Genomic DNA, 23971 nt, shown 5'->3' with positions numbered 1-23971 from the left:
AAGGGTTTAACTCTCGGATCCGTGTCTGCACTCCTCTTTTTTTTCCTCTCATGTTGGCACCATTATCGTAGCTATGACCTCTCATGTCAGCTATCGCAATTCCCATATCTTCCAGCTTTTTAAGAAGCACATTTGTCATACCAGCTCCTGTAGTATCATCAATGTCAATACATTGTAGAAAATGCTCTCTGACCATCACCATTGCAGGGGCATTTTCACTAGGTTCTGTTGTTGTTACAAAATGCACCATTAAAGTAATTTGCTCTGTATGGCTGATGTCAGGTGTGCAGTCCAGAATAAAGGAGTAATATCTTGCTGACTTCAGATCTGCCACAATCTTCTGTTTCACTTTGTTGCCAGTAACTGTATGATCTCATTTTGAATTGTTTTTCCAAGGTAGTGGTGTGCGTACATTTCTTGGGTGGTGACTCTTAGATGCCCCTGGAGTACAGCATCAAATTCAGCCATCAGCTCCACAATTTTAAGGAAGTTTCCATTGTTTGGCACATACAGCTGATCTGAAGTGCCACACAGTGCTAGGTTTTGGGTAGCAAGCAGTCTCAATTAGCCTTTTCAGAACATTTTGCCTGTAAAGAGACTCTGATGCAATCTTCTCTTGATGCTGATAATCTATGGTGGCCTTTAATGTTAGTCTCATCTCAAGCTCTTTCCACCTGTGGAATGCTCTCTGGTGATTTGCTGGCTTCTCATGGCATGCCAGATTTCTAGCCAGATTTTTCCAGTCCTTTGTTCCTGTAGAACCCAATGTGGCTGGAACATTAGACTGGCAGAGTTTGCAACAAAAACAGAATGCAGCATTCTGGGTTTTTGAGTACATAGGCCATGGCCTCTTCACTTTGTCACCATTGGGGATTTCACGCCAGTAATGCGTTGGATGGAAACTTCTATTTTCATTGTCTTTGGGGAACATGAAGTTTTTCACTTGCTGTGACCCATGCAATACAAGGAAGTCCCTCAGGCTACTGTTTAAGTGGATCCACAGTCCTGAATCATCTAGACTTAGGGAACTAAACTCAGCAGCAGCTGTTTCTTGCACCTCCACCACACTTTTCTCTGATCTACACTTTTCTTCAGGAATGTGCCTGGTTACATCCATTTGAGATGGAGATATGGATGCTGCAGTAGCTGCCAGGTCACCTGCACTCTGACTAACTGGAAAATCAGGCATCTCCTCACCACTCATCCTCACTGGGGCCGGAAGGCTCACCATGAACATTTGTGTCTATGTATCTCAGGAGAGCTTCTTCCTGCTTAGATAGAAAAGCTTCCTTTGCTTTCTTTCTTTTTCTGAAAGCTGCCCCAAAAGGATGTTTTCTTCTTTCACTCATGACTCCTGTTCTGTGCCAGCTATAGTGGCTCTCAACACTCAATTGAAGGGGACAAATAACCTGGCTGGTAGCAAGGCCTGAGTGAGGGAAGATATCAGTGTCTTAAGGGCCTAACTGGCTCCTACTCTTTCAGTTGACTGCCTGTCCTCCTCAAGTGGGTTTTGGGAAGCAGCAGGAAACAGGAAGCTCCCTGAGAAGCTGGGGTTAATCAGTCCAGGCTTCTAGGGGTGCTAGAGAGGTACATAAGAGGCTCCTCCTCCTCTCTCTCCCTGCAGCTCCTGCTACTTTCTGTTATTCCCTCTCACCTTTTCTCCTGCCTGCCTGTTATGTCTCTTGTGCCCTCCTTCCTCCAGCACAGCATTCCACCATCTCTGTGCATCTAGAGCGGAGAGAATACATATGCACCAGCAGCAGACACAATTTTCTACACTCTGGGTCCTAGTGGCGCCCCCTCGCCCCCCCTCCCCAGTCTGGCACCTGAGGCAGCCACCTCAGTTTGCCTCATGGTAAGGCCAGCCCTGTGGGTAGGTGAGGTTCTGTGCTCTGCAAAGTGCAGGTCAGACTAGATCAGTGTTTTCCAACTGGTGTGCTGTGGCACACTGGTGTGCCATCAGGCCTGAACAGGTGTGCTGCAGAATTTTTTTTAAAACTATATGTGGAGTGCAGATGGGACAGGGGGAAAGAAAGTGAGGGAAGCAATCTTCTGATTGGCTGTCTGCCTCATTGCCCCAACTCCTCCAGAAGCAGAGCAACCAATGGGAGCTCAATCTCCCTCTCCTCCCCAATCCCCTTTTGTGAGCAACTGGTCGGCTCCTCTGTCTCTCCCTATCCCTCCTGCAGTCCCCCCTTCCCCCCCACAGGATTGAGAGGAGGAAGAATCTCAGGAGAGGAAAGGGGACTGAATTTGGGGGTGGGGCAGAACTGGTGTGAGGGGGTGGGGCAGAATTGGGGTGAGGTGGGGGCTGGACAGGTTGGGGCACAGAGATGGGGGTGCTGACCCCCAAACTTGATAAGTTACAGACGCAATGCATATGTGTGGGGGCCAGCGTTCTGCCTTCCATTTGGCCCTGCTCCCTTTCCCTGTGTCCCTCTAGGGGGTGTGGCCTGGCCAGCGCCCCTTGTGGGAGCACAGAGGAACATTTGGGGGTCGGGGGTTGCACAAGTAGTGATGCCAGCTGCTGTGTGTGTCCAGGTCAGTTTCTCCACCTGGGCTGGGTAATGACCACTGTACCCTCCAGGCTCAGATACATAGTCCCCTGTGCTGCAAACCACTGGGTGCCAGTGGCCATGGGGACTGTGTAGGATGGCATGGCCCAGCCCAGCTCAGTGTGCACACGGCCACAAGTGGAGCAGCCTCCACTGTGCCAACTAGGGACTGATCACTTGACTGGGCCCTGTAGCGGCAGCACCCCCTAGGACACAGTCCCGTCTGCACCCTGAGCTACATCCTCTGTGCACACAGCCCCTAGCTACCCCCCCCGCCTACATCCTGAGCTACACTCCTCTCTCTGCACACAGCCCCTGCTTACACCCCTTCTGCACACAGCCCCAACAGACTGTGAATGGCAAAGGTAGTAAACAGCTTAAACCGAGGTGATAAGGAGGCCAGTTCATTTGGAGACAATATGATGGTGTGTCTCAAAATAATTAAAATTCTGAAGGTGTGCCATGGCAGAGAAGTGGTTGGGAACCACTGGTATGTTACACTACCCTTCATGTATTGTTCTTCAGACAGCTTGTATATATCTTTATAAACTTCTATGGTCCAGATCCTTTTGTAATGCAGTGGCTTTGTGCCCTACCACTGGCAGATTGCCATAAAATTCACAACTCATCATAGAGGGACCCTGCAGTGGCAGAGAGACAGTATAGTGGCTCCTCAGCCATCTTCCTTCCCTGTTGCCAGCAAAGGGGATATGGTCAGAGCTTCTCTGTGTCCCATTACTCCTCAGTTGTTGCATTGTGGAGGGAGATCTGTAGCTCCACCATAGTGAGAATGTAATTTGTAAGTGAGCTGTAGCTCACGAAAGCTTATGCTCTAATAAATTTGTTAGTCTCTAAGGTGCCACAAGTACTCCTTTTCTTTTTGTAATTTGTAAGTTATTACGTTCAGCTGAGGATGGGGTTAAGTGGATAGTAGCAATGTAGAATGAGGTGTGGTGTCACTGTAAGGACAGATCAGAAGCACAGGGTAGGACAGTCAAAATCCAGTTTGTCTCTAGAAACTTAATTTCAAATTCCCAATTTCAATTGTTTGCTTCTTGAAAGTTCTACATATTTTTATAATGCACTGAATGTTTTTTCCTGAAATAGCTGCTCTGTTTTTACAATCTCCTTCAAAACAACCAACTTTAGGATTTTCCTTAGATTTTTGTTTTCCCCTAAGCTTTCTTATGCAAAGATGATGTGTGAAAACTAGTTGGAGATGTGCTGCTAAAATTAAGAGCAGAGTGTGAGCTAAATTCAGGACTCCTCCAGAGTTTTTGTGCTTCACTCAGCTCTGCAAATATCCTAGTGGGAAATCGAGACCTTTGCAGAAGCACCAGTAGTCCTGCTCTCAGATGCACTCACCTTTAATCCTGGGTGCTGGCCCAATTTCCAGGCAGTTTTATAGGAAGGCTCCAGATTGTTGCTGAAGACATCTTAAACCTTGAAGACCCTTAGCTCCAAGCCAGAATTTCAAAGGTATGTAGCATCTGGTGGTAGACTTCGCAAACTCTATGCTGTCCAGCCTGAGAAATGCAACAGTTTGTGCAAAGGTTCCAAAGCAACATATCAAATAACTCCTCAGTTAAATGGCATACTTTCCAGAAATAGCAAAAGGCACCAGTGCTCTACAAGGCCAATAGAATAAAACAAGTTTTGACATTTCTAGGCCAGGCTATTTTAAGATACGAGGTTGTAAACAAATGAAGTTTTTGAAAAAGTGAACACCTGCCATGCTCTAAACTTTCATCCCAGATGCTTTCTATGGGGGAATTAAACTTTGGTGCTTTAAATGGAAAGCTAGTGAAAAAACTGACCATTATTGGGAGGATTTTGGATGGTTTTGTTTAGTTGCTCTCACTTTCAAGTATGTAGAATTTTAGCTCTTGAAGGAAAGCCTTTATATACCTCAACTTTATACATCTAGTGATTCTTCTTCATCATAAACAACGATGATGTGTTATGAGAAAATAACTGCTGATGCCTAAATGCCAACAATTATTAAAAAACAAAACAAAACACAACCTCCAACCCTCCACAAACCTGTAACTTTTTTCAGAAAGCTGTTACAATGGTAGGGGCTCTAAATCAGTCTCTAGAAACATGAGACAGTGCAGAACTGTGTCCCGTTGTCAAAAGTGGGCCAACATTAGGATAACCAGATGTGGTCCAGTGTGTTCTTACGTGAGATCAACAGCTATCATTTTCTTTGAAATACAAGTTGGGCCTGAAAACACTACAGTTTCCAGCATGTGATCTCCACTTTGATATTGTTCAGATTAAGATGAAGCATTGCATACTGGGACCATCAGTCTCTGTGGACTACCCAGCTGACCTCCATTTTATACAAATAGCATTTATGGCAAGTTGTCACTTGAGCCCACACTTAGGCAAAGCTGGGCACATCTGGTCTAAAGGGATTAAGAATCAAAATAGGTAGAAGGCAAAAAGTGGAATGGGAGGTTGCGGAAATCCATCCATGAGGATCCTTCACCAAAGGATGCAAGGATGTGGTTGGATCTATATGTCAAATTAGGATACAAGGCTGAATTTCTGCCTGGAGTAAAATCAGAGAAGTTACACCAAGAATGAATTTGGCCTGCTAAGTATTAAGGCTGGACTATTGAAATGTCTCTTCTTGATGAGTAACAAATCTGCTTCAGAATGTGATAAATGCTTGAAAGGCTGTGACTGACACTGAGTTCAATGTGTTTAAACAATGTTTACTGTCTATATTGCTGTATTTTATTTTTTAGGGTAAGGAACTAAGGAAAAATGAACACCTTTTGTATTGCACTCAACCAATCTTCTTGTCCTTTCCTTTTTCTTACAGAAAAGCCAGTTCTCCAGAACAGGCATTCTTTAGATGGTTCCAAATTGATGGAAAAAGTTGAATCTGCACAACCGCTGTGGATTACATTAGCACTACAAAAGCAAAAGGGATTTCGTGAGCAGCAAGCTACCAGAGAGGAGAGGAGACAAGCCAGAGAGGCAAAGCAGGCTGAGAAGCTCGCTAAAGATAATGTAAAATAATAAACAAAGAAGCTTCAGAAAACTTTTTTTAAAAAAACACTGATCTCTTGATTTAGTTGTATTTGAATTCCTGTTCAGTTTGTGAAATTTTATAAAAAGCTAAAGTGTCAGTCAGTAGAATGAGGTGGTAAGTCTAGAATTTAACTTTGCACAAATGAAGAACATTGCAAACCAATTTTCAGTACAAAATGCTGTATACTGTTGTTGAATTTCAATCTGATCTCCAGCTCTTCATGAATTTCACTGACATTTTGCATGTTTTTATCATCAATTACGTATGAAAGATGTGAACATAAAAGCATCATTGTTAATTTGGGGTTGCTGTCACTACAGGCCATCATCTATATCAGGGGTTCTCGTTTTTCTTTCTAAGGTTCCCCCCCACCCCAACATGCTATAAGAACTCCACCATCAACCTGTGCCTCAACTGTTTTTCTTCATATAAAAGCCAAGACTGGCATTAGGGGGTAGCAAGCAGGGCAGTTGTCCAGGGCTGCATGCCATAGGAAGCGCTGCCAAGCTAAGTTGCTCAGGCTTCGCCTTTGGCTTTCTGTCCCGGGCCCCAGTGAGTCTAATATTGGCCCTGCTTGGTGGACCCCCTGAAACCTGCTCACAGCCCTGCCCCAGGGGCCTCGGATCCCTGGTTGAGAACTGCTGATCTATATGACCACTCCCCAGGAAAGCCAGTGAGAGCCCTGCATCTGCTTCTGAGGGTACTGTTTGGTTCTAAAACTTCTCTAGGCTGTGCACCAGAAAGAGGAGTGTACATAGCAGGGTTCTTCAGAGCCCAAGCACATATATGTTAGGAGGATAAGGCATTGTATTTGGGATAGCATCAAGTATGAGATCTCTTATTTGTATATAGTAGACCAGGGGTTCTCAACATTTTTCTTTCTGAGGCTCACCCCCCACCACCACATGCTATAAAAACTCCACAGCCTACCTGTGCCACAACAACTGGTTTTCTGCATATAAAACCCAGGGCTGGCATTAAGGGGTAGCAAGTGGGGTGTAAGCAGTGAAATTGCCAGGGGCCCCACACCACAGGGGCCCCCTTGAAGCTCAGTTGCTCAGGCTTTGGCTTCAGCCCCGCATGACAGGGCTTCGGCTTTTTGCTCTGGGCCCCAGCAAATCTAATGCTGGTCCTGTTTGGTGGCTCCCGTGAAACCTGCTTGAGGCCCCCTGGGGGCCCCGGGACCTTGGTTGAGAACGACTGTAGTTGACAATATACAATGGATTGTTTCTGATCTAACACTTTTTCTTTTCCACCCTAGGCTGCTGTAAGCAATCAGTCAGAAAATAAAGGCAGCAATATCAGCAAAGCAAGTGTACTACAAAAACCTCAGGAAGACGAGAAGAAAATTGAGATGGCTATGTCAAGACTAGAACGCAGAGAGCAGTTCAAAAAGTCCAATACCCTTCCTACTTCTGTGACAGGTACAGTGATAGATTTAGGTTTTCAATAGTGCTCACTTTTTTTTAGTGGTAGCATTGTAGAATTCTCAGGAGGGAACTACATTCTTTTTTGGCTCACACATCATCATCAGAATTGTAAACTAAGTTCCAGCTGCAGCATCTTTATTATTTCAGCAAGGAGGAACCCAGCTTGTCTGTCAGAACCCTGGTTAAGTCTGATGGGCTGGCAATTAAGTAAGATCCTTTTTCTACTTTTAAAATGACCACTGGAAGGCCCCTGAGAGACTGTAAGTGTGGAATTCACAATGTAATTTTGACAGATTAGTACTTCTGTTTTAAGATTTGGTTTACAGGGCTGAGACTAGGGTTGCCAGCCATCTAGTTTTCAACTGGAATGTCCGGTCAAAAAGGGACCCTGGTGATTCCTGTCAGCTACCCGCAGAGGAGCTAAGACAGGCTCCCTTAGCTAAGACCCAAAGCCCCCTGCTGCAGCCCAAATCCCCAGTGCCACCCCAGAGCCCACACCCCCAACCAGAGCCTCCCTGCCCCAGCCTGGTGAAAATGAGTGCATGAGCTAGGGTGGGGAGAATAAGTGATGGAGGGAGGGGGGAATGAGTGAGCACGGGCAGGGCCTCAGGGAAGGGGTGGGGCAGAGGGCAAGGCATTTTGTTTTCCCCAAATAAAGTTGGCAACCCTAGCTGAGACTGGTACTGTATGTCCATAAAGCAAAGAGACCATAATATTCCAAGGTTTTTGTTTAGTTATGAACTTTGCCAGATCCAGATACAGGGCTGGCCTTAGGGAAAATGACACCCTGGGTGAACTTGCATTTTGGTGCCCCTCCCCATGGGCTCCCCACACTCCCTAACCCCTGCACTGTGCCCCCTTTGCCCCTAATACCTGCTCCCCCTTCTGCACCCCTAATCCTTACATCCCCTTCACTCCCAAGATCTGCCCCCTCCTGTGCCCTAACCCCTACACTGTGCCACCTTCACCCCTAATCCCTGCACTCCCTCCTGAGCCCTAACCCCTTCACTGTATGCCCCCTCACCCCAACACCTGCCCCCAACCTCTGCACTGTGCCCTCCACCCCAATCCCTGTACCTCCTTCATTTTTACCCCCTGCACCTCCCTCCTGCAGCCCTATCCCCTACTTCTGTTGAAGTAACTGGCAAAACATTACAAGGAAAGCACTTTCTAAATTTACAGAATAGTGTGAAGTGGAAAGGGTGTGATGGTGTCTTAGACAGCTGTATTTTAATAATGTGCTTCTCCAGCTATGTTAGGGCTATAATCAATAGGGCTTTTCAAATATTTCTCCACAAAGCATACTTGTGTCCTTGCCTGTTTCTCTGTTAAATCCTGTCTATACAATGAAGAGACCAATTAGCTGATACAAACAATTGTGCTGTGCTGATCAGGGCAACAGTGCAGTGACCAGGATTTATTTTACTGAGTGATACAGGACCCATGTATGTTTTTATGTTGATCATAGTATTCTATAATACACTGATATAAATTAAAGCTAAATTGAAATGGGATTCCTTATTCACATATACATGAAAAGCATTATTACTACTACTACAAATATTAGATAATGTTTAAAATTTAAGGTACTATAATATAATTTATAATAAAATAAGGATTAGTATGAAGTATTGCTAATGCTCTTTGGTTAGAACTCCTATGACTTACTATTTGGAGAAAAATGTGCTGAGAAAATGTTGCTAAAAGTTGCATAGTATCTGATTTATGTATTGTCAGTCTGAATCTGTATATTCCGTACTACTACGTGCTAAGGGTTATGGTTTATAGTTGGCTGAAAAGTGATGAAGTAATCCAGTTAGTGTTTTCTAATGCCTCATAGATCAATAATAATGTATACTGTAACATTATTAACCAGTCAGTCAATATATACCAATGACTATATCTTGATAGCAGAAGAAATGAAACACATTTACCTCTGAAGTGCCCCCCAACTATATGCTAGATCATTGGAAGCTAGTTATAATTTTTCTGGGCCTCTAACTCGCTGCCCTAAAAACTGAGTTTCACAGGAAAAATTACATTTGCAATTCATAATGTAGAGATTTTCAAACAGGGTCTGAATGTCTTCAGAAATATGTAACAATGCCTGTGCTGCCACCTCTTGTTTTCATCAAAATTCATTGTGCCTCAAGCATATATTGAACTAGATTTCATCTTGGTCACTATTTACCTCTGAAGTCAAATAGCAATATGATGCCTGTTATATTTGTTCTTCTAATATCTGCTCATTATGAATATAGATGTGTTTGACTGATAAAGGTTATGACCGTGCAGTCATTTACTATAAAAGCCTACACTGGTACTTGGCAAATCTACCCTCCCTTATGACATTATGCATGTTAAGAGATATCTTTAAGAACTGAAAAGTATTTGAAAACCAAGATACTTCAGCCTGCTCTCAAAGCAGCTACAACAGGGGATGTTTGGAAAGTGATATTTCAAACATACTACTTCAAAGGCTATGTATAGAGAAGCAAACAAATTCTGTGCTACCAGCTGTTGTGCAGGCTTATAGAATTCCTACTGACAAAAAAATGGGTCAGATAGTTTTTAAAACTAAGACTGTTTCCCACAAGAAACACCAGCTTTTTAATGTTTTTGGGGTTTTCCCCCATACCCTGCCCCACCAGTTACAGATTCTTTTTAAAATCTGTTACAAGTTGGGCAGACTCAGTCCCATACATAGTGGAAAGCTGTCCACACAAAGTGCTTCTACATCTGATACTTATTCCAGTGGTGCCAATCTAGAGGTGGTTCCTTTAGGTCAGGGTTGAACAGGGACAGGATAGGGCTGCTTGCACCTATACCTGAGCCATGAAAACAAAAACAGGGATTATAGAGTTATCTTTTAGTATGGGAGCATAATTTAGTAAAATCTCATTTTGTGGGCAAGTTAGTGACAGAAAGGTAAGGGAGGGGTCATCTGGTTTGTAAAAAAAAAATCTACAGAATCATAATTCCAATGGAGTCATACTTTGCAGCAGGGTGAAGAGAGAGAGAGATGACACACTACCTCCCAACTCCTCCGGTTGGTGGAAATTTTAATACAATGTTGTTGAGTTGGGTATATGTCAAAAGTCCTTTCTCCTGCAAACACAGTGGTACCAAACCTAGAACAATTAAATTTAATATATATAAATATATATACACACACACACACACACACACACACACACACAGTTTAAAAATCAATGTTTTTTTAAATGATACTTTATGTAAGCAATGCATCGCTGTTAAAGAGATATTGATCTTTCACTGATCCTAATAAAGTTATCCTTGACATGTAAGACAAACCATTTGTTAATCAGTGTCATCTCAGTCTAGGGCTTCGCTGCTAGACACATGACACTGATCCTCATCTGCACGACACACTCACATCTCTGTACAAGGCAGACTTCTGGCCAAACATCTGCAGGATGGTGAGCATCTGGGCTCTGGCACAAGCATTTAATTAGTGGAAGGATTGTTCATGGACCACATAGTATTTCATAACTGGCATCATCAGTCCATTCTCCAAGACCCATTCATGCCCCGTTGGGAAGGGTAGTTTCTGGATGTCCTAGAGCCATTCCACTGCATGGAATTTTCCCTCTTGACCCTCGTCAGTGGCAGTTTTTCTCCATCTGCTTTTGGAAAACATCCAGCTATGTAGCTGCGCATGTGCTGTAATGCATTTACATTTACAAATGGTAAACTCGGCATATGAACATCTCCAGTGCCTCTGAGTAAGAGAATTTTGGTCTTTTCAGCCAAACTTCCAGTATTGTCACATCCTGAAAGGGCATGGAAACTGTGCAGTGTGGCAGCTTTTAATGATCCAAGGGACAGGAACACATTTCTGAGGGATATACAGCAATTGTTCCCCAACACCAGCCACAAAAACAATCTTGCAGAAATCTTGGGTAGCATTTCACAGAGAGCACTAGAACATCTGTGTCTTGTGCTAAAATCCGGAGTTTAGTAGAACCTCTGTGGCACTGATGGCATTCAAGATAATTTTAGTATTAGCCTCCTCACAGGAACTGTGAGAAACTGCACTGAGTGGAGAGAGACAGCAGCTTCATTATGCCATGCAACAATAAAAAATTCTTCAAGCAATTCTTCCACATCAATCATGGTACCATGGAGAACTGAGTAGTTTGTTGTAAGCAATGGAGAAGCCAATGCTGTGCCTGAGCTGCATAAGGAATTTACGATGGGTTTTGGAATGAATTGTTAAAACAACAGCCACTTGTAGTGGTAGATTATGCACATACCACAACGTTGTTGTGTGTATACTGGAAACCTGCCTTTCACTCAAGCACTCATCCATGAGGCTTTGCGATAAAATGGCAGCTTTGTGCTCCACTTGCTTACCTTCATGCTTGCTGGTGCTGAAGTCACTGCAACCATCAATGCACCATTTAAAAATGAAGTACAAGTCATGGGGTATTATTTTTTCAGGTTTGGCATCAGCTATGGATCCTTGAAACTCCTATGTACTGCAGGACAAAATGCTTTTCTGTTTAAAAAAAAAAAAATTAGTAGCTGCACCTGGAGTCTTCATACTATTGTTGACCTCAGTGATTTCACTTCACACCACACCTTTTGTAGCTTTTAAGGACATATGCAGTGATTCATTTCTGCAGACAGGATTGCTAAAAACTGTGTCCACATCCCACAGTTCAATAACTGCTTTATAAGCCTTTCTGCTAAGCATACTCTTCCTCTTCACTTTCATTTAAAGCACATATTTCTCTGTACTTCGCCTCTGCATTGACCATCTCTACCACTTTCCATCCATTAGAGGCTCTGAGGCAATTTATGAACTCCAGCTGAGTCGCACACTTTGCAGTAGTAAAATCAGTATTTATTTGTATTGTTTTTTTCTTGATATAACACATTAGATACATTTTGGTGCAGCCCTCAGTGGGATAAGCAGTGGTATATACATGAAAAGAAAAGGAGTACTTGTGGAACCTTAGAGACTAACACATTTATTTGAGCATAAGCTTTCGTGAGCTACAGCTCACTTCATCGGATGCATCCTGGATGTATGCATGGGTATCCTTTGGGTCAATGCACCAACTTAACTTTCCATGCAACATTCTCACAAAGAGTGACTGCTTCATACAGTGTCTTATGTTGAAACTGTGCTTCATGGAGGCCTCCAGGCTTTCAGTTTAGGGCAGAAGAAGGTGGTGGTCTTCTCAATACAAGTACAAGGCAAATCTTGTCCACATCCGGCCCTTGTCCCAGCATCTTCCAACTTTTTTCTGATGGTTGATGTACCTCCGCTCCAGCCTTGCCAAATTCAGTTTATTGGGTGCACTTCTTATAGCACGTAAGGTGCCACTGAATGTTGTGTTTTAACCAGGTCCTCTTCAGTGGTATTCTCCAAAGTGGTATTCTTCAGCTACTAGTTGGTACTCTTCACCTCCCCATTGATACCTAAAAATGATAGTCTTTTGTAATAAATTACTTTGATTCTAATTACATAATGTAATGCATGTTCAAGCATGCGGTTTTCAGATGAATTCCAGTGAATTCTGGCTCAATGCTGATGTCTTAACCAGTGCCTCATTACAAGTCTTTTGGCCTAATAAACAAAGCTGATAATCAATACTGAAATGTTTCTTTATTGCCAGTGACAACAAATCAACTTGAAGCACTCCTTCCACTTTTAGTAATCTGTAAACATTGAAAAAAATTAATGAGGTATTCTCAGCATTAACTGAGAATACAAAACTGTCAGTTGAGGGCCACAATTTAATTTTGTGAGGGCTGCATATTTGACATGCCTCCATTAAAGTATAATTTTTTTAAAATTGATTTTTAAACATTTTCTCAAACATATTTACATAATTGTTCTAGATTTGTCATGTCTGATACCATTGTAATCATGGGAGACGGGGCTTTTGGTTGATACCTATTTCCAGTGATGCTGGATTATAAACATTTCCACCACCTGGAATACTGGGAAATGGAGCAGGCAACAAGTCCCCTCTGCCACACTGCAGAAGGTGATGTAATTGAAATTATGATTCTGTAGATTTTTTTTTAATTCAACTGACACCTCCTTTACCTTTCTATCATTAATTTGCCCATGGGAATTACACATACTCCCAGCCTATTAAAGCCTTAGCCAAAGCCTGCTGAATTCAACAGGCTTTGATCAAGGAAATTTTTTCTAAAATTTCTAGTCATAAAATAATTGGGGGTAAATCAGAGATTGTCCCTGTATCACAGAATAATAGACTTGCAAAAAGTCTATTTAAGGGTTTTTCTATAGCATCATTAGTATAGTATTTAATAATGCTGTCATCTGATCCCTGCATTATACTTTATGCGGTTCTGCTCTGAAAAGTGACTCTGTAAAAGGCAGTTTCTTATCCAACAGACACGCCACTTGTATATAGTCAGAGTATCGGTTTGTTTTAGTGATAAATGGCTTTGTTAAGCATGCAGACAAGTAGCTATCGGAGCTGGATTCTATTCCTACTTAAACAGTAACATCAGAATTGATGGCTCTGCAGTTTCTACCTAGTTACATTTTTCTGTGTAAATGTATTGACCTTGATTTGTCCAGGTGTCTCTGAGGGCATAATTTGGAGACAATGGGTTGCAAATGTGTAAGAGAGCAGAAATGTGCCTGTAGAAACTTGGGTTATTGATTATACATAAGAAGGAAAGAATCTAGCTTGATTGTCAGGTTGGGGCAGGGGGAAGTTCCAGTATTGACAACAAAATTAAAAACAGCATTTTTACTTATAATCTGAGCAAATTTGCTCTGAAAACCATTGAGACTATAAAAATAGCGTCTAGCATTCCATGAACGTGGTTCTACGCTGAAAAGTAACTCAGAGAACAAGTATGTGGATTAGTCCAATTTTAAATGACCAATTTTTTTCATCTATAAATCTGAGCCAAATTAATTTGGTTTTCAACATATGTAGAAGGTTTAAAAAAAAGGAAGACTGAACTATAGTTTAAAACTTTATCTTTAAAGTGCCCCTGGACTCCTTGTTTTTTTAAAGATATGGTATCTATACATTTTATGAACTTTGCTGTGAATGTGTTCACAGTTCTCCATTATTCTACAGTGTAGCATGTTTCATCTGTTTTATTTTTTTTCTCTCCCAAATCAATAAAACAGTGGAGATTTCAGATTCTGTTCCATCAACTACATTAGCAAAAGAGGTTACCAAGAGATTCTCTACTCCTGATGCTAACCCTGTGTCAACAGAACCAGCCTGGCTGGCCCTAGCCAAGAGGAAAGCAAAAGCTTGGAGTGACTGTCCACAGATCATTAAGTAAACTGTAACCTTTGTGCTCTTTAGTTGTTTTCTCCTTTTTATTGATTCAGCTTTTTACACAGGACAAAAGAAACTGAACAAAATTTAAATGCATTCCATGAAGGATTTAAAACTGAACTGATCACCATTTTGCTCTAGGTCACTATAGGTTTCAGAGTAGCAGCCGTGTTAGTCTGTATTCGCAAAAAGAAAAGGAGTACCCGTGGCACCTTAGAGACTAACAAATTTATTAGAGCATAAGCTTTCGTGAGCTACAGCTTACTTCATCGGATGCATTTGGTGGAAAAAGCACTCTGCATCCGATGAAGTAAGCTGTAGCTCACAAAAGCTTATGCTCTAATAAATTTGTTAGTCTCTAAGGTGCCACGGGTACTCCTTTTCTTTTAGGTCACTATAGTGTGTGCTCACATCATAGATCCCTTGGTAGAGAGTGGGCCCAGGCATACAGTTCAGATCCAATTTCTCAAAATTCAGGGCTACTCAAATGTGAGATTTTGGTTTTGCCCGGTATAAAAAGAAGGGCCAGAACTTCAGAGCAAACGCTCTTTCAAATTTTATGAGAATTTGAGTCTGAGGTTTTGGATCTCTCTTCTCCATGCAGACAAAGAAAAGTTTCTGGCCACTCTGATGAATGTAAAAATGCATGTTCCCTCCTCTTAGCCACGATGGTCGCTTTTGAACTCTGTTTGATGCAGTTGATTTGCAATTTGAAAACCTCTCCCCCTCCAAGGCATTTTGGGGGACTTCTTCCCACCCGCGAATGAAGTGATGATAGCATCCAGTTACTGAAGCACTATTGTCTTTCATGCTGGGGACTCAACACAATTGCTGTACCGCCCTCCTCAAAAAAAAGTAAATAATTTAACATTCATATGGCAACCAAACAAAAAGTGATGAAGCAGGGATACAAAAAGTGTTTCCCCTGTTCACTCAGAGGCAAAGTCAATTGTTAGGCATCCATATACTCAGAGCACTTGCAATCTAAGATCCTATTCCTACATATATCCATGCCCATGAGTTGCTTTACATACCTAACGAGTCTCCTTGAGTTTAAAGGGACCATTGCCATGTGTAAAGTTATTCATGTGTAAATGTTTGCAGGACTGGGGCCTAAAATCAGAAAACCAAGACTCTAAGTTACCACCTTGTCATGAGGATCCCAAACTTATTTAAAATTCAGTTTCCTGAACAGAGAATAAAATGGGTTTGGAATGCTAATTCTTGCTAAGGTTGTTCCCTGAGTGACTTCGGACTGACCTTCCTTGTACTAGACAACCCAGCTGTAAAATTGAGTAAAAAGTTTACTTACATGGGGAGTGGGAGGAATCAGTTGTTGCAGCGGAATTTTTTAATTAGTCTTTAAAATGTAATAAAAAAAAGTTAGCATCCTTAAATTTTCTACCAGGAAGTTATGCTTTTTTTTTTTTTTTTTTAAAATAGTTTACTCATAGTAAGTACACCAACAAAAAGCAAGCTTCATCTTCCTTAAAAAAAATTCCTGTGTTTTCAACGAACTTTGCATATTGCTGCAAATCCCACTCTGTTTAAAATATAGGTTTTCTTTTGAGCCATAAGAGCACTTTAAGAGGAGGCATTTCAATAAGGAGAGAGGAGAAATTGCATTACTACAATATAATGTATCTGATAACTTCATATTATTACTTTTCTTTAGCCAAATTGCTGTATATCACATGAGGAGGGGAGCAAACTGTGAATAAAGCAGAAAACAATGAGCCCTGTACTATCATCCTTGTTCTAAGAACTGAAAAAAAAGCTAGTCAGCAAAAGTTATTGAATAGACTGCATCCTATGTAGGAAACAAAGGTTAAGCAGCACCCTTAAAATAGCACAAACACAACAGACATTAGATTCAATAGAGGTGCAGCTGGAAATAGGTTTGTTCTTGTGGCTCTTGCGCAATCAGTGTTCCACTCTTTCATAATTAAACTAGAACCTTTAAAGTCTCTCTCCTTTCTCCTAACACATTAAGTATTTAAAATTTTTATACACAGAGGAACAAGTGAGCTCTCTGGTACCTGCACACAACTCCTATGGACTTCAATGGGAGCTCTGTGGTTATCTGAAGGGGGAATTTGGCCCATAATATTTGTGTGTTTAATTAGTCCCATCATAAAGTAGCACTTCTTAATGTACATTTATATCTCATCTGGGTTTTGAAGTGTGCAATTGAGTTGTTCTTGTAATTATAACTCCAAACTGCTTGAAATCAAACACCAGAATTTTGGATGCAGTTTTGGAAGGGGGGTGGGGGTATCAGGAAGGAGATGCAGGGGGTTGGTGGGAGCAGGAGAACAGGCCAACCACAAAGGTAGAGAAAAAATAGTAGTCACGATCAAGGAACTGAAAAGCATGTTTAATGATTTATAGAGCAAAAAGTAGGTGCTATTGTGCATGACAAAATGAACCAACCTACCAAAACACACACTAGAGCCATTTATAGCACAGTTTGAATTGATTAAGGATGGTTGTAATCTAAAGATTCAAAGCAGAGTCTTTCCAAGTGTTGGGTATCTAGTATACTAAAAACTGCACTCAGTACAGTACTTGCTTGGAAACACTTCTAAAGTCTACAAGTTGAACACTGACACTTCATGTAAAATCAACAGAAATTTGCACTAAACACCTGTGAAGTGTTACTTGGCTTTAGCTTTGTTGTGTCTTCTGAACAAATTGTCAGAATTCTGTAAAATAAAAAAATTGTTACTACTGAATTTATTCAAATCAGCAAAAATGTTTTAAGAACTGAATGAACCACTACATAGAAGGTATCTTTTTTTTTTTTTTTTTTTTTGTAATTTATAAACAAAATACCATTTCTTCTGAACAGGTTATATATGATTAATCTCTATGTTCATATAAAGAAAAGGAGTACCCGTGGCACCTTAGAGACTAACAAATTTATTAGAGCATTTGGTGCATCGATGAAGTGAGCTATAGCTCACGAAAGCTTATGCTCTAATAAATTTGTTAGTCTCTAAGGTGCCACGGGTAGTCCTTTTCTTTTTGCGAATACAGACTAACACGGCTGCTACTCTGAAACCTATGTTCATATAGTAATGTACAAAATGTATAATTGTGAGGTTTTTGTTTTCTGTACTTTTTTAATTTTTCAAATGTTTTACAGTGCAATTGTTTCTTATACAAATGTCATTTTAATTCCTATTAAATTATAATCCAGTCAAAATTATCAGATGTATATATTCACTGTCTCCTCCTGTTAATGGTATACGTCAGGTTTATTTATAAATAGAACTTTTAGTGGTACAGCTGTCTTATTATGTGTTTTTATCAACAATAAAACTGAGTAACAAGACCTATGATGAAGGGATACATTAGTGTAATTTCTATTTTATTTTCATATTTTGGTTGTCATATTTTAACGTAAGTGATCCCATTATTGGAAAATGTTCTACTTAAATAAAAAAAATGGTTCCTGAGTTTAAAATGCAGCTTTTGTCATTAATAGACACTGCAAATTTAGATTCAACAAATTCACATCACTGCTGCTGGTTACTTTGAACTGGGAAAAAATGACAATACAAAATTCATTTCAACACCATTTTAATTGTTCATGCAGGAGCTTCAAAAGTCACACTAAATGTCTTCATAGCTGGACATATGTGAACTGAATCTTGAGTTGTACTCAATGATTCAAGCCAATTAGTAAATGCTTAATACAAAAACTGCTAAATTTTTTTAAATGGGTTATTGTATTCAAAGCCTAATGCATTAGAATACCATTGCTAAGTATTATTAATGTTTCAAACCTTTTTCAAGCTACAGAAGCAAGCTTACCTCCTCTCTCCTTCTAGCTTGTCAGGAAATTGAATGTTTAGGTGTATTCAAGTCGGCAGTAGTACTGCTGAAAAGGATCTGGAGTCAAAGTGGATCACAAATTGAATGAGTCAACACAGTGATACAGTTGCAATAAAGGCTAATATTCTGGGAGGTATTAACATTAGTGTCGTACATAAGATGAATGGTAACTGTCCCACTCTACCCAGCACTGGTGAGGCTTGATCTGTCCAGATCTAGGTGCCACACTTTATAAATTATCCACATATTTCCTAGAGAATCCAGAGGACATCAACAAAAAAAGATTTAGAAAACCTGATTTATAAGAAAGGTTAAACAAACAACAACAAAAAACCAACTGGGCATGTTAAGTTGAGCCACAGCAGGTGGCAGGCAGCCCTCGGAGCGCCAAGCAACTCCCTGTGGTCCTGGAGCTCTGAGCCTCCACAGGCAGTGGGGACCCACATCTCCCAACTGCTGTGAGCAGCAGCAATAGTGGGTGTTGGACCCCCCTATCCATTATGTCAGGGTTATTTTTGGTTATTGCCCATGACCTGTCGGTAATTTTTAGTAAAAGTCTTTAGCCTTAACTACAACGAAAGGGAGGGGAACAAGGGAAAAGGTGAAGATAGTACTTGTAGCAAGCTAAGAGCACCAAGGAACAGAAGTTCTGACTCTGGCCATGTGGCGGTAAGAGGGAACTGGACCCGCATGGCCTCTTAAAGCCTCGGATGTGTCACACAGTTGACTTATGACCCACATGCGGGTCAACGGACAATACTATGAACGGTTCTGGCTCCAGCACATGGCACTCACGCGCACTCCACAGTTGGAATCCAAACAGAGATCATTACTCAGAGAACTATTGAAATCTGACTTATGAACAATAAACACAGCCTTTGTGCAGAATGCAGGGATACCCCGAGCACACAAGGTCCGCCCAGCGCTGCGTGATGCAATTTCCTGTTATAATGCGCATGAGCTGCTCAAGCCTTGAATTTGGGCACCTCCTGCGGGGCTGAAGACCCGAGCCCCAGCTCACCGCACTAACTCTAAGAGATCCACATGCAGTCCAGTTTGGCCATGCCTGGCTTAGAGCAAAAATGTCTACACAGCTGCTTTTAGAGCATTAATGAAAGCCCCACTAGGCTGAGTCTGTCGACCCAGGCTCAGAGCTTGCTCCCACATGCTCCAAAATGCTGCATAGACATACCCATTAATATCTATAGAAATATCCTGTATTTAAAGTCAAACATGGGCTTATAACAATCATGCAATTTTGGAATGGGTTCCAGTTTAAAGTTCATAATGTTCAAATCACTATTTTTGAGCTAAGCATTTACTAATGGACTGTGTAAAACTGAAGATTCAGTTTATTCTTGCAAGTTAGGTTAGCTTCCCTAGATACCATAAAATAATCGATTAAGTTGTAGAGAGATGGTCTCCAAACTTTCCACTTCATGTCCCCATCTGCCCCCTCCCTTTCTCTCCTGAACCCAGGGTGGAGGTGAGGGGGAGAACGAAGCTGCAGCTGGGGTCAGAGGCTGGACCGGGCCAGGCTCGTTCCCCTTCCCCACCCATCGGGACTAGCCCAGTCCCTGCTGCATCCCCCGAATGCATTTTAAAAACCTATACAGAATAGAATAATCGGCCTTGAAGGATTCCCCACAACAGGTAGCAAATTCAAGTGGAAGGTGCTGGGAGGGGCAGAACACCTTGGTCTATGCATGTGAGTAGGTACACGGAGACACAGTTATCTATTTACAAAATATGTTAATACATTCAATAAAAAGACCAAAATTTCCCAACCAAATACTGGAAAACTTGAGACCAAACAGACAAGCTATTTCCATTTTCATGCTAGACACTACATATGGCACAAAATTCAATATAAATTGCCAGAAAAAGTTATATCAGAGTGAACACATTTATTTTTCACCAAAATTCAGCTTAAATCAGACAAGCGATGCTGAGAAATCATTAAGTCAAGTGCCCTCTCTTGTTTAGGAAAAATCGCTTGACTGTGAAAACATGTTAGCTAGCACCAATGTTCACCTAATGCAGACACTAACACCTTAAAAATGTGTTCGGAGATCACGATTGAGGGATGGGGGGGGGGAGGAGTTTAATGTTGACCATGACCACATAACATTTTTTAAAAATATTACACACTGTTGCGCCTAAGCACTCTCGTGTTTTAAACAGCACATAGGCACAATTTTAAAAGAAAATCGCACATTTTTCCTACTCCAGACAAGACAACGGGTACATTGACTCTGCGATAACAAACCTGCAGAAGCAAGTCTCAGAGCCCAGGGTCAACTGACTCAAGCTCCCACTATGGAGCTAAACAGAACTCTTTTTAGCTCCACAGCATGAGTCCAAGTCAGTTGATCCAGGCTCTGAGACTCACTGCTACAGGTCTTTTATTGCAGTGTAGACATGCCTGTTGGTGCAAAGTTGTTAACTAAAAAGTTTGCAAACATAATCAATTTTACAAAAGTAGAATGGGCTAAGAGCAGGACCACACAGGCCTGGGTGTTTTAAAGTACAATTCAAGGATGTTCTTAACATCCAAGCATAAACACTAGAGATGAAGCAGTTTAACACATCTTAGTAGTTCTTGTTTTTTCAGCGATACACAAATCCAGGCAATAAACGTAATCATTTCTACAGCCAACAACAAGCTTTGATCCGCACACTACAGGGGAAGAGAATACTTCTCCTGGAAGTTTCTCGACACCTGCTACCAATCCAGTTTTAGCATTCAGGACCCACACTGTACCATCTGTAGATGTTGCTGCCAACAGCGTTTCACTCTCCAAGTCATGACTATGGAAAACAAAGGGAGTTGCATATACACTTGAAGAGGTTTCAAATTTCCACAGTAAATTGCCTTCCATATTACAGCAGTAGATAAAGCAGTCATGGGAGCCAAAATATATTTCTTGCTTAATTAAACTTGAGATACATGGGGATGAAAAGACTGGTCCACTGGTGGAAAACTGCCAAACCTACAGAACAGTATTAAAAAATTAATCCATTATTGCAGGTTGTTCAGGTTATCAATGAGACATCATTTAATCTTCACGGACAAGCTGTTAACAGAGAGGACAAATATACTGCATCATCTGGATTCTGGCATATGCTGTATATAATACATGGGTAGAAAATATCTGCAACATTCAGCTCCACACACACATTCAGCAGGCAGGCACTCACATGATAGTTTCCTATAATGCAGTGTTGTAGCCATGTTGGTCCCAGGATATTCCAGAGAAAAGGTGGGTGAAATAATATTTTTACTGGATGAATTTCTATTGGTAAGAGACAAGCTTACAAAGAGGGGAACTGAAGAAGAGTTCTGAGTAAGCTCAAAAGCTTGTCTTTCTCACCAACAAAAGATATCTCAACCACCTTTTCTCTCTAGTTTCCTATAAATTATTCACCTATGTGGAGGCTCTACTGAAAAGAGGCTAAACAGGCAACACAATAAGTACCTCAAGGCCATTACAGTATAGATGTCCTTCCAGCAGGGCAAACCCCAATCCTCTCTCCATGCATTCTGTAGAGAATCTTGCCTCACTGTACTGGTGTAGTGCAACAAATCCCCATTTTGTGGGAGTTCCAAGAATCACCTACATAAAGATCCCTGCAAGCCAATGAAGAGGGGGAGGAGTCCTAGCATCACTGTTTTAGAACATCAGACACCCAAGGCTGGGAAAGCTATCCAGCTAGAGAGGGCTGCTGTCATGCCACACCGAGAGGAGAATATGGTATTGTCAGAGGATGGACAGTGGCTGTTGGTTACTTCTTGCAGCAGGCAGTGCTCCCCCGCTACTCCCATTCCACTCACCAAAGTGATGAAGAACCATTATGCTGCCCTGGCAACGAGGAATTACCTGCAAATATGGAAGAGGAGAAGCCAAGTACCCCCAAGGCTGGGAGGATCGCAGTTCCCAGGAGGAATCGTAGGGTAGTGGTGGTTGGTGATGCTCTTCTGAGTGGGAGGGAGGCACCCATCTGTCATCCTGACATATGGGAAGTATGTTGCCTGCCAGGGGCCCATATCCGAGATGTTAGGGAAGGGACTGTCAGGGATCATCCGCCCTTCTATTACCCCATGCTACTCATCCATGTGGGAATAAATGATACTGCAAGGTATGACCCTGAGCAGATAAAAAGTGACTACAGGGCTCTGCCAGTAAGGGTGAAGGAGTTGGTGGCACAGGTGGTGTTCTCTTCGATCCTTCCAGCCGAAGGTAGTGGCCCTGGCAGAGACAGTTGTATCCTGGAGATGAATGCCTGGCTGTGAGGATGGTGTCAACAGGAGGGCTTTGGCTTACTTGACCATGGGATGCTGTTCTGGGAAGAAAGATTGCTAAGCAGAGATTGGCTCTACCTATCGAGGAAGGAGAAGAGCATATTTGGATACAGACTGGCTAATCTACTGAGGAGGGGTTTAAAGTAGGTTTGATGGGTGCAGTTAAGTCCAAAACATGGAGACCTGGGAGAAGGGTCAAAATCTTGGGGGGGAGGAAGGGGGAGGAGAGAGCATGGACCATTATAGAAGGGATGGAGAGATGAGAGAACATAGTGGGGGAAATGAAATCAGTATCTTAGATGTCTGTATACTAATGCGAGAAGTATGGGGAATAAGCAAGAAGAACTTGAAATGCTAGTTAATAAATACAACTATGGCAGAGTTGGCATGACAGAGTTGGTGGGATAATATGCATGATTGGAATATTGGTAATAGAAAGGTACAGCTTGCTAAGGAACGACAGGCAGGAAAAAAAGGGAGATGTCGCTTTATATATTAAAAATGTATACACTTGGACTGAGGTTCAGATGGAAATAGGAGACATTTGTTGAAAGTCTCTGAGTAAGAATAAAAGAGGTAAAAAAAGGGTGGGGCCACGGTAGGGATCTACTACAGACCACCTAATCAGGAAGAAGTGGATGAGACTTTTTTTAAACAACAAACAAAATAATCCAAAGCAAAGGACTTGATGGTAATGGGGGACTTCAACTACTCAGACATCTGTTGGGAAAAGAATATGGCAGGGAACAGATTATCCAAGTTCTTGGAATGTACTGGAGACAATTTTTTATTTCAGAAGGTGCAAAAAGCTACGGGGGGCAGGCTGTTCTAGATTTGCTTTTTACAATTAGGAAGGAACTGGTTGAGAATCTGAAAGTGGAAGGCAGCTTGGGTGAAAATGATCATGAAATGGTAGAGTTCATGAATTTAAGGAAAAGTAGGATGGAAAACAGCACAATAAAAAGATAATGGATTTCAAGAAGGCAGACTTTAGCAAACTCAGGGAGTTGGTAGCTAGGATTCTATGGGAAGCAAGTCTAACGGGAAAAACAGTTCAATGGTTTTTCAAAGAGACATTATTAAGGGCACAAAATCAAACTATCCCACTGTGTAGGAAAAATAGGAGGTATGGCAAGAGACCAGGAAATCTTCAATGAGCTGAAACTCAAAAAAAAAAAAAGAGTCCTACAAAAAGTGGAAACTAGGTCAAATTACAAAGGATGAATATAAACAAACAACACAAGAACGTAGGGACAAAATTAGAAAGGCCAAGGCACAAAATGAGATTAAACTAGATAGAGATATATAGGATAACAAAGAAAAAAAAGTCTACAAATACACTAGAAGCAAGAGGAAGACCAAGGAGAGGGCTGGCCCGTTACTCAGGGAAGAAAAACAACAACAAAGAACGTGGAAAAGGCAGAAGTGTTAAATGACTAATCCCCCCCGCAGTTTTCATCAAAAAGGTTAGTAGCAATTGAACA

At 41.6% G+C, this 23971-nt stretch overlaps 2 protein-coding genes across 13 annotated transcripts in view; one reads left to right on the top strand and one right to left on the bottom strand.

Moving 5' to 3' along the window:
- Window positions 1–14976, top strand: part of CRACD (capping protein inhibiting regulator of actin dynamics) — a 206922-nt gene extending 191946 nt beyond the window's left edge. For 4 of the 5 annotated variants that reach the window (XM_038398708.2, XM_038398704.2, XM_043513764.1 and 1 more), the window contains 4 exons: window positions 5389–5579; window positions 6863–7025; window positions 14188–14485; window positions 14735–14976. In XM_038398708.2, the coding sequence (XP_038254636.1) occupies window positions 5389–5579; window positions 6863–7025; window positions 14188–14348 (515 nt within the window). In that variant the 3' untranslated portion in view covers window positions 14349–14485; window positions 14735–14976. Of the gene's footprint in view, window positions 1–5386; window positions 5580–6862; window positions 7026–14187; window positions 14486–14734 lie in introns of those variants that run through there. The other variant, XM_043513767.1, reaches the window with a different exon arrangement.
- Window positions 12087–23971, bottom strand: part of AASDH (aminoadipate-semialdehyde dehydrogenase) — a 57404-nt gene continuing 45519 nt past the window's right edge. For 7 of the 8 annotated variants that reach the window (XM_038398713.2, XM_043513768.1, XM_038398715.2 and 4 more), the window contains one exon: window positions 17913–21177. In XM_038398713.2, coding sequence (XP_038254641.1) covers window positions 20767–21177 — 411 coding nt within the window. In that variant the 3' untranslated portion in view covers window positions 17913–20766. Of the gene's footprint in view, window positions 12723–17912; window positions 21178–23971 lie in introns of those variants that run through there. The other variant, XM_043513769.1, reaches the window with a different exon arrangement.

This window comes from Dermochelys coriacea, chromosome 4 (genome assembly GCF_009764565.3).
Source record: "Dermochelys coriacea isolate rDerCor1 chromosome 4, rDerCor1.pri.v4, whole genome shotgun sequence".
Classification (NCBI taxonomy): Eukaryota; Metazoa; Chordata; order Testudines; family Dermochelyidae; genus Dermochelys; species Dermochelys coriacea.
The sequence above is the reverse complement of the archived record's forward strand: the minus strand, read 5'-3'. Positions and strand labels throughout refer to the sequence as shown.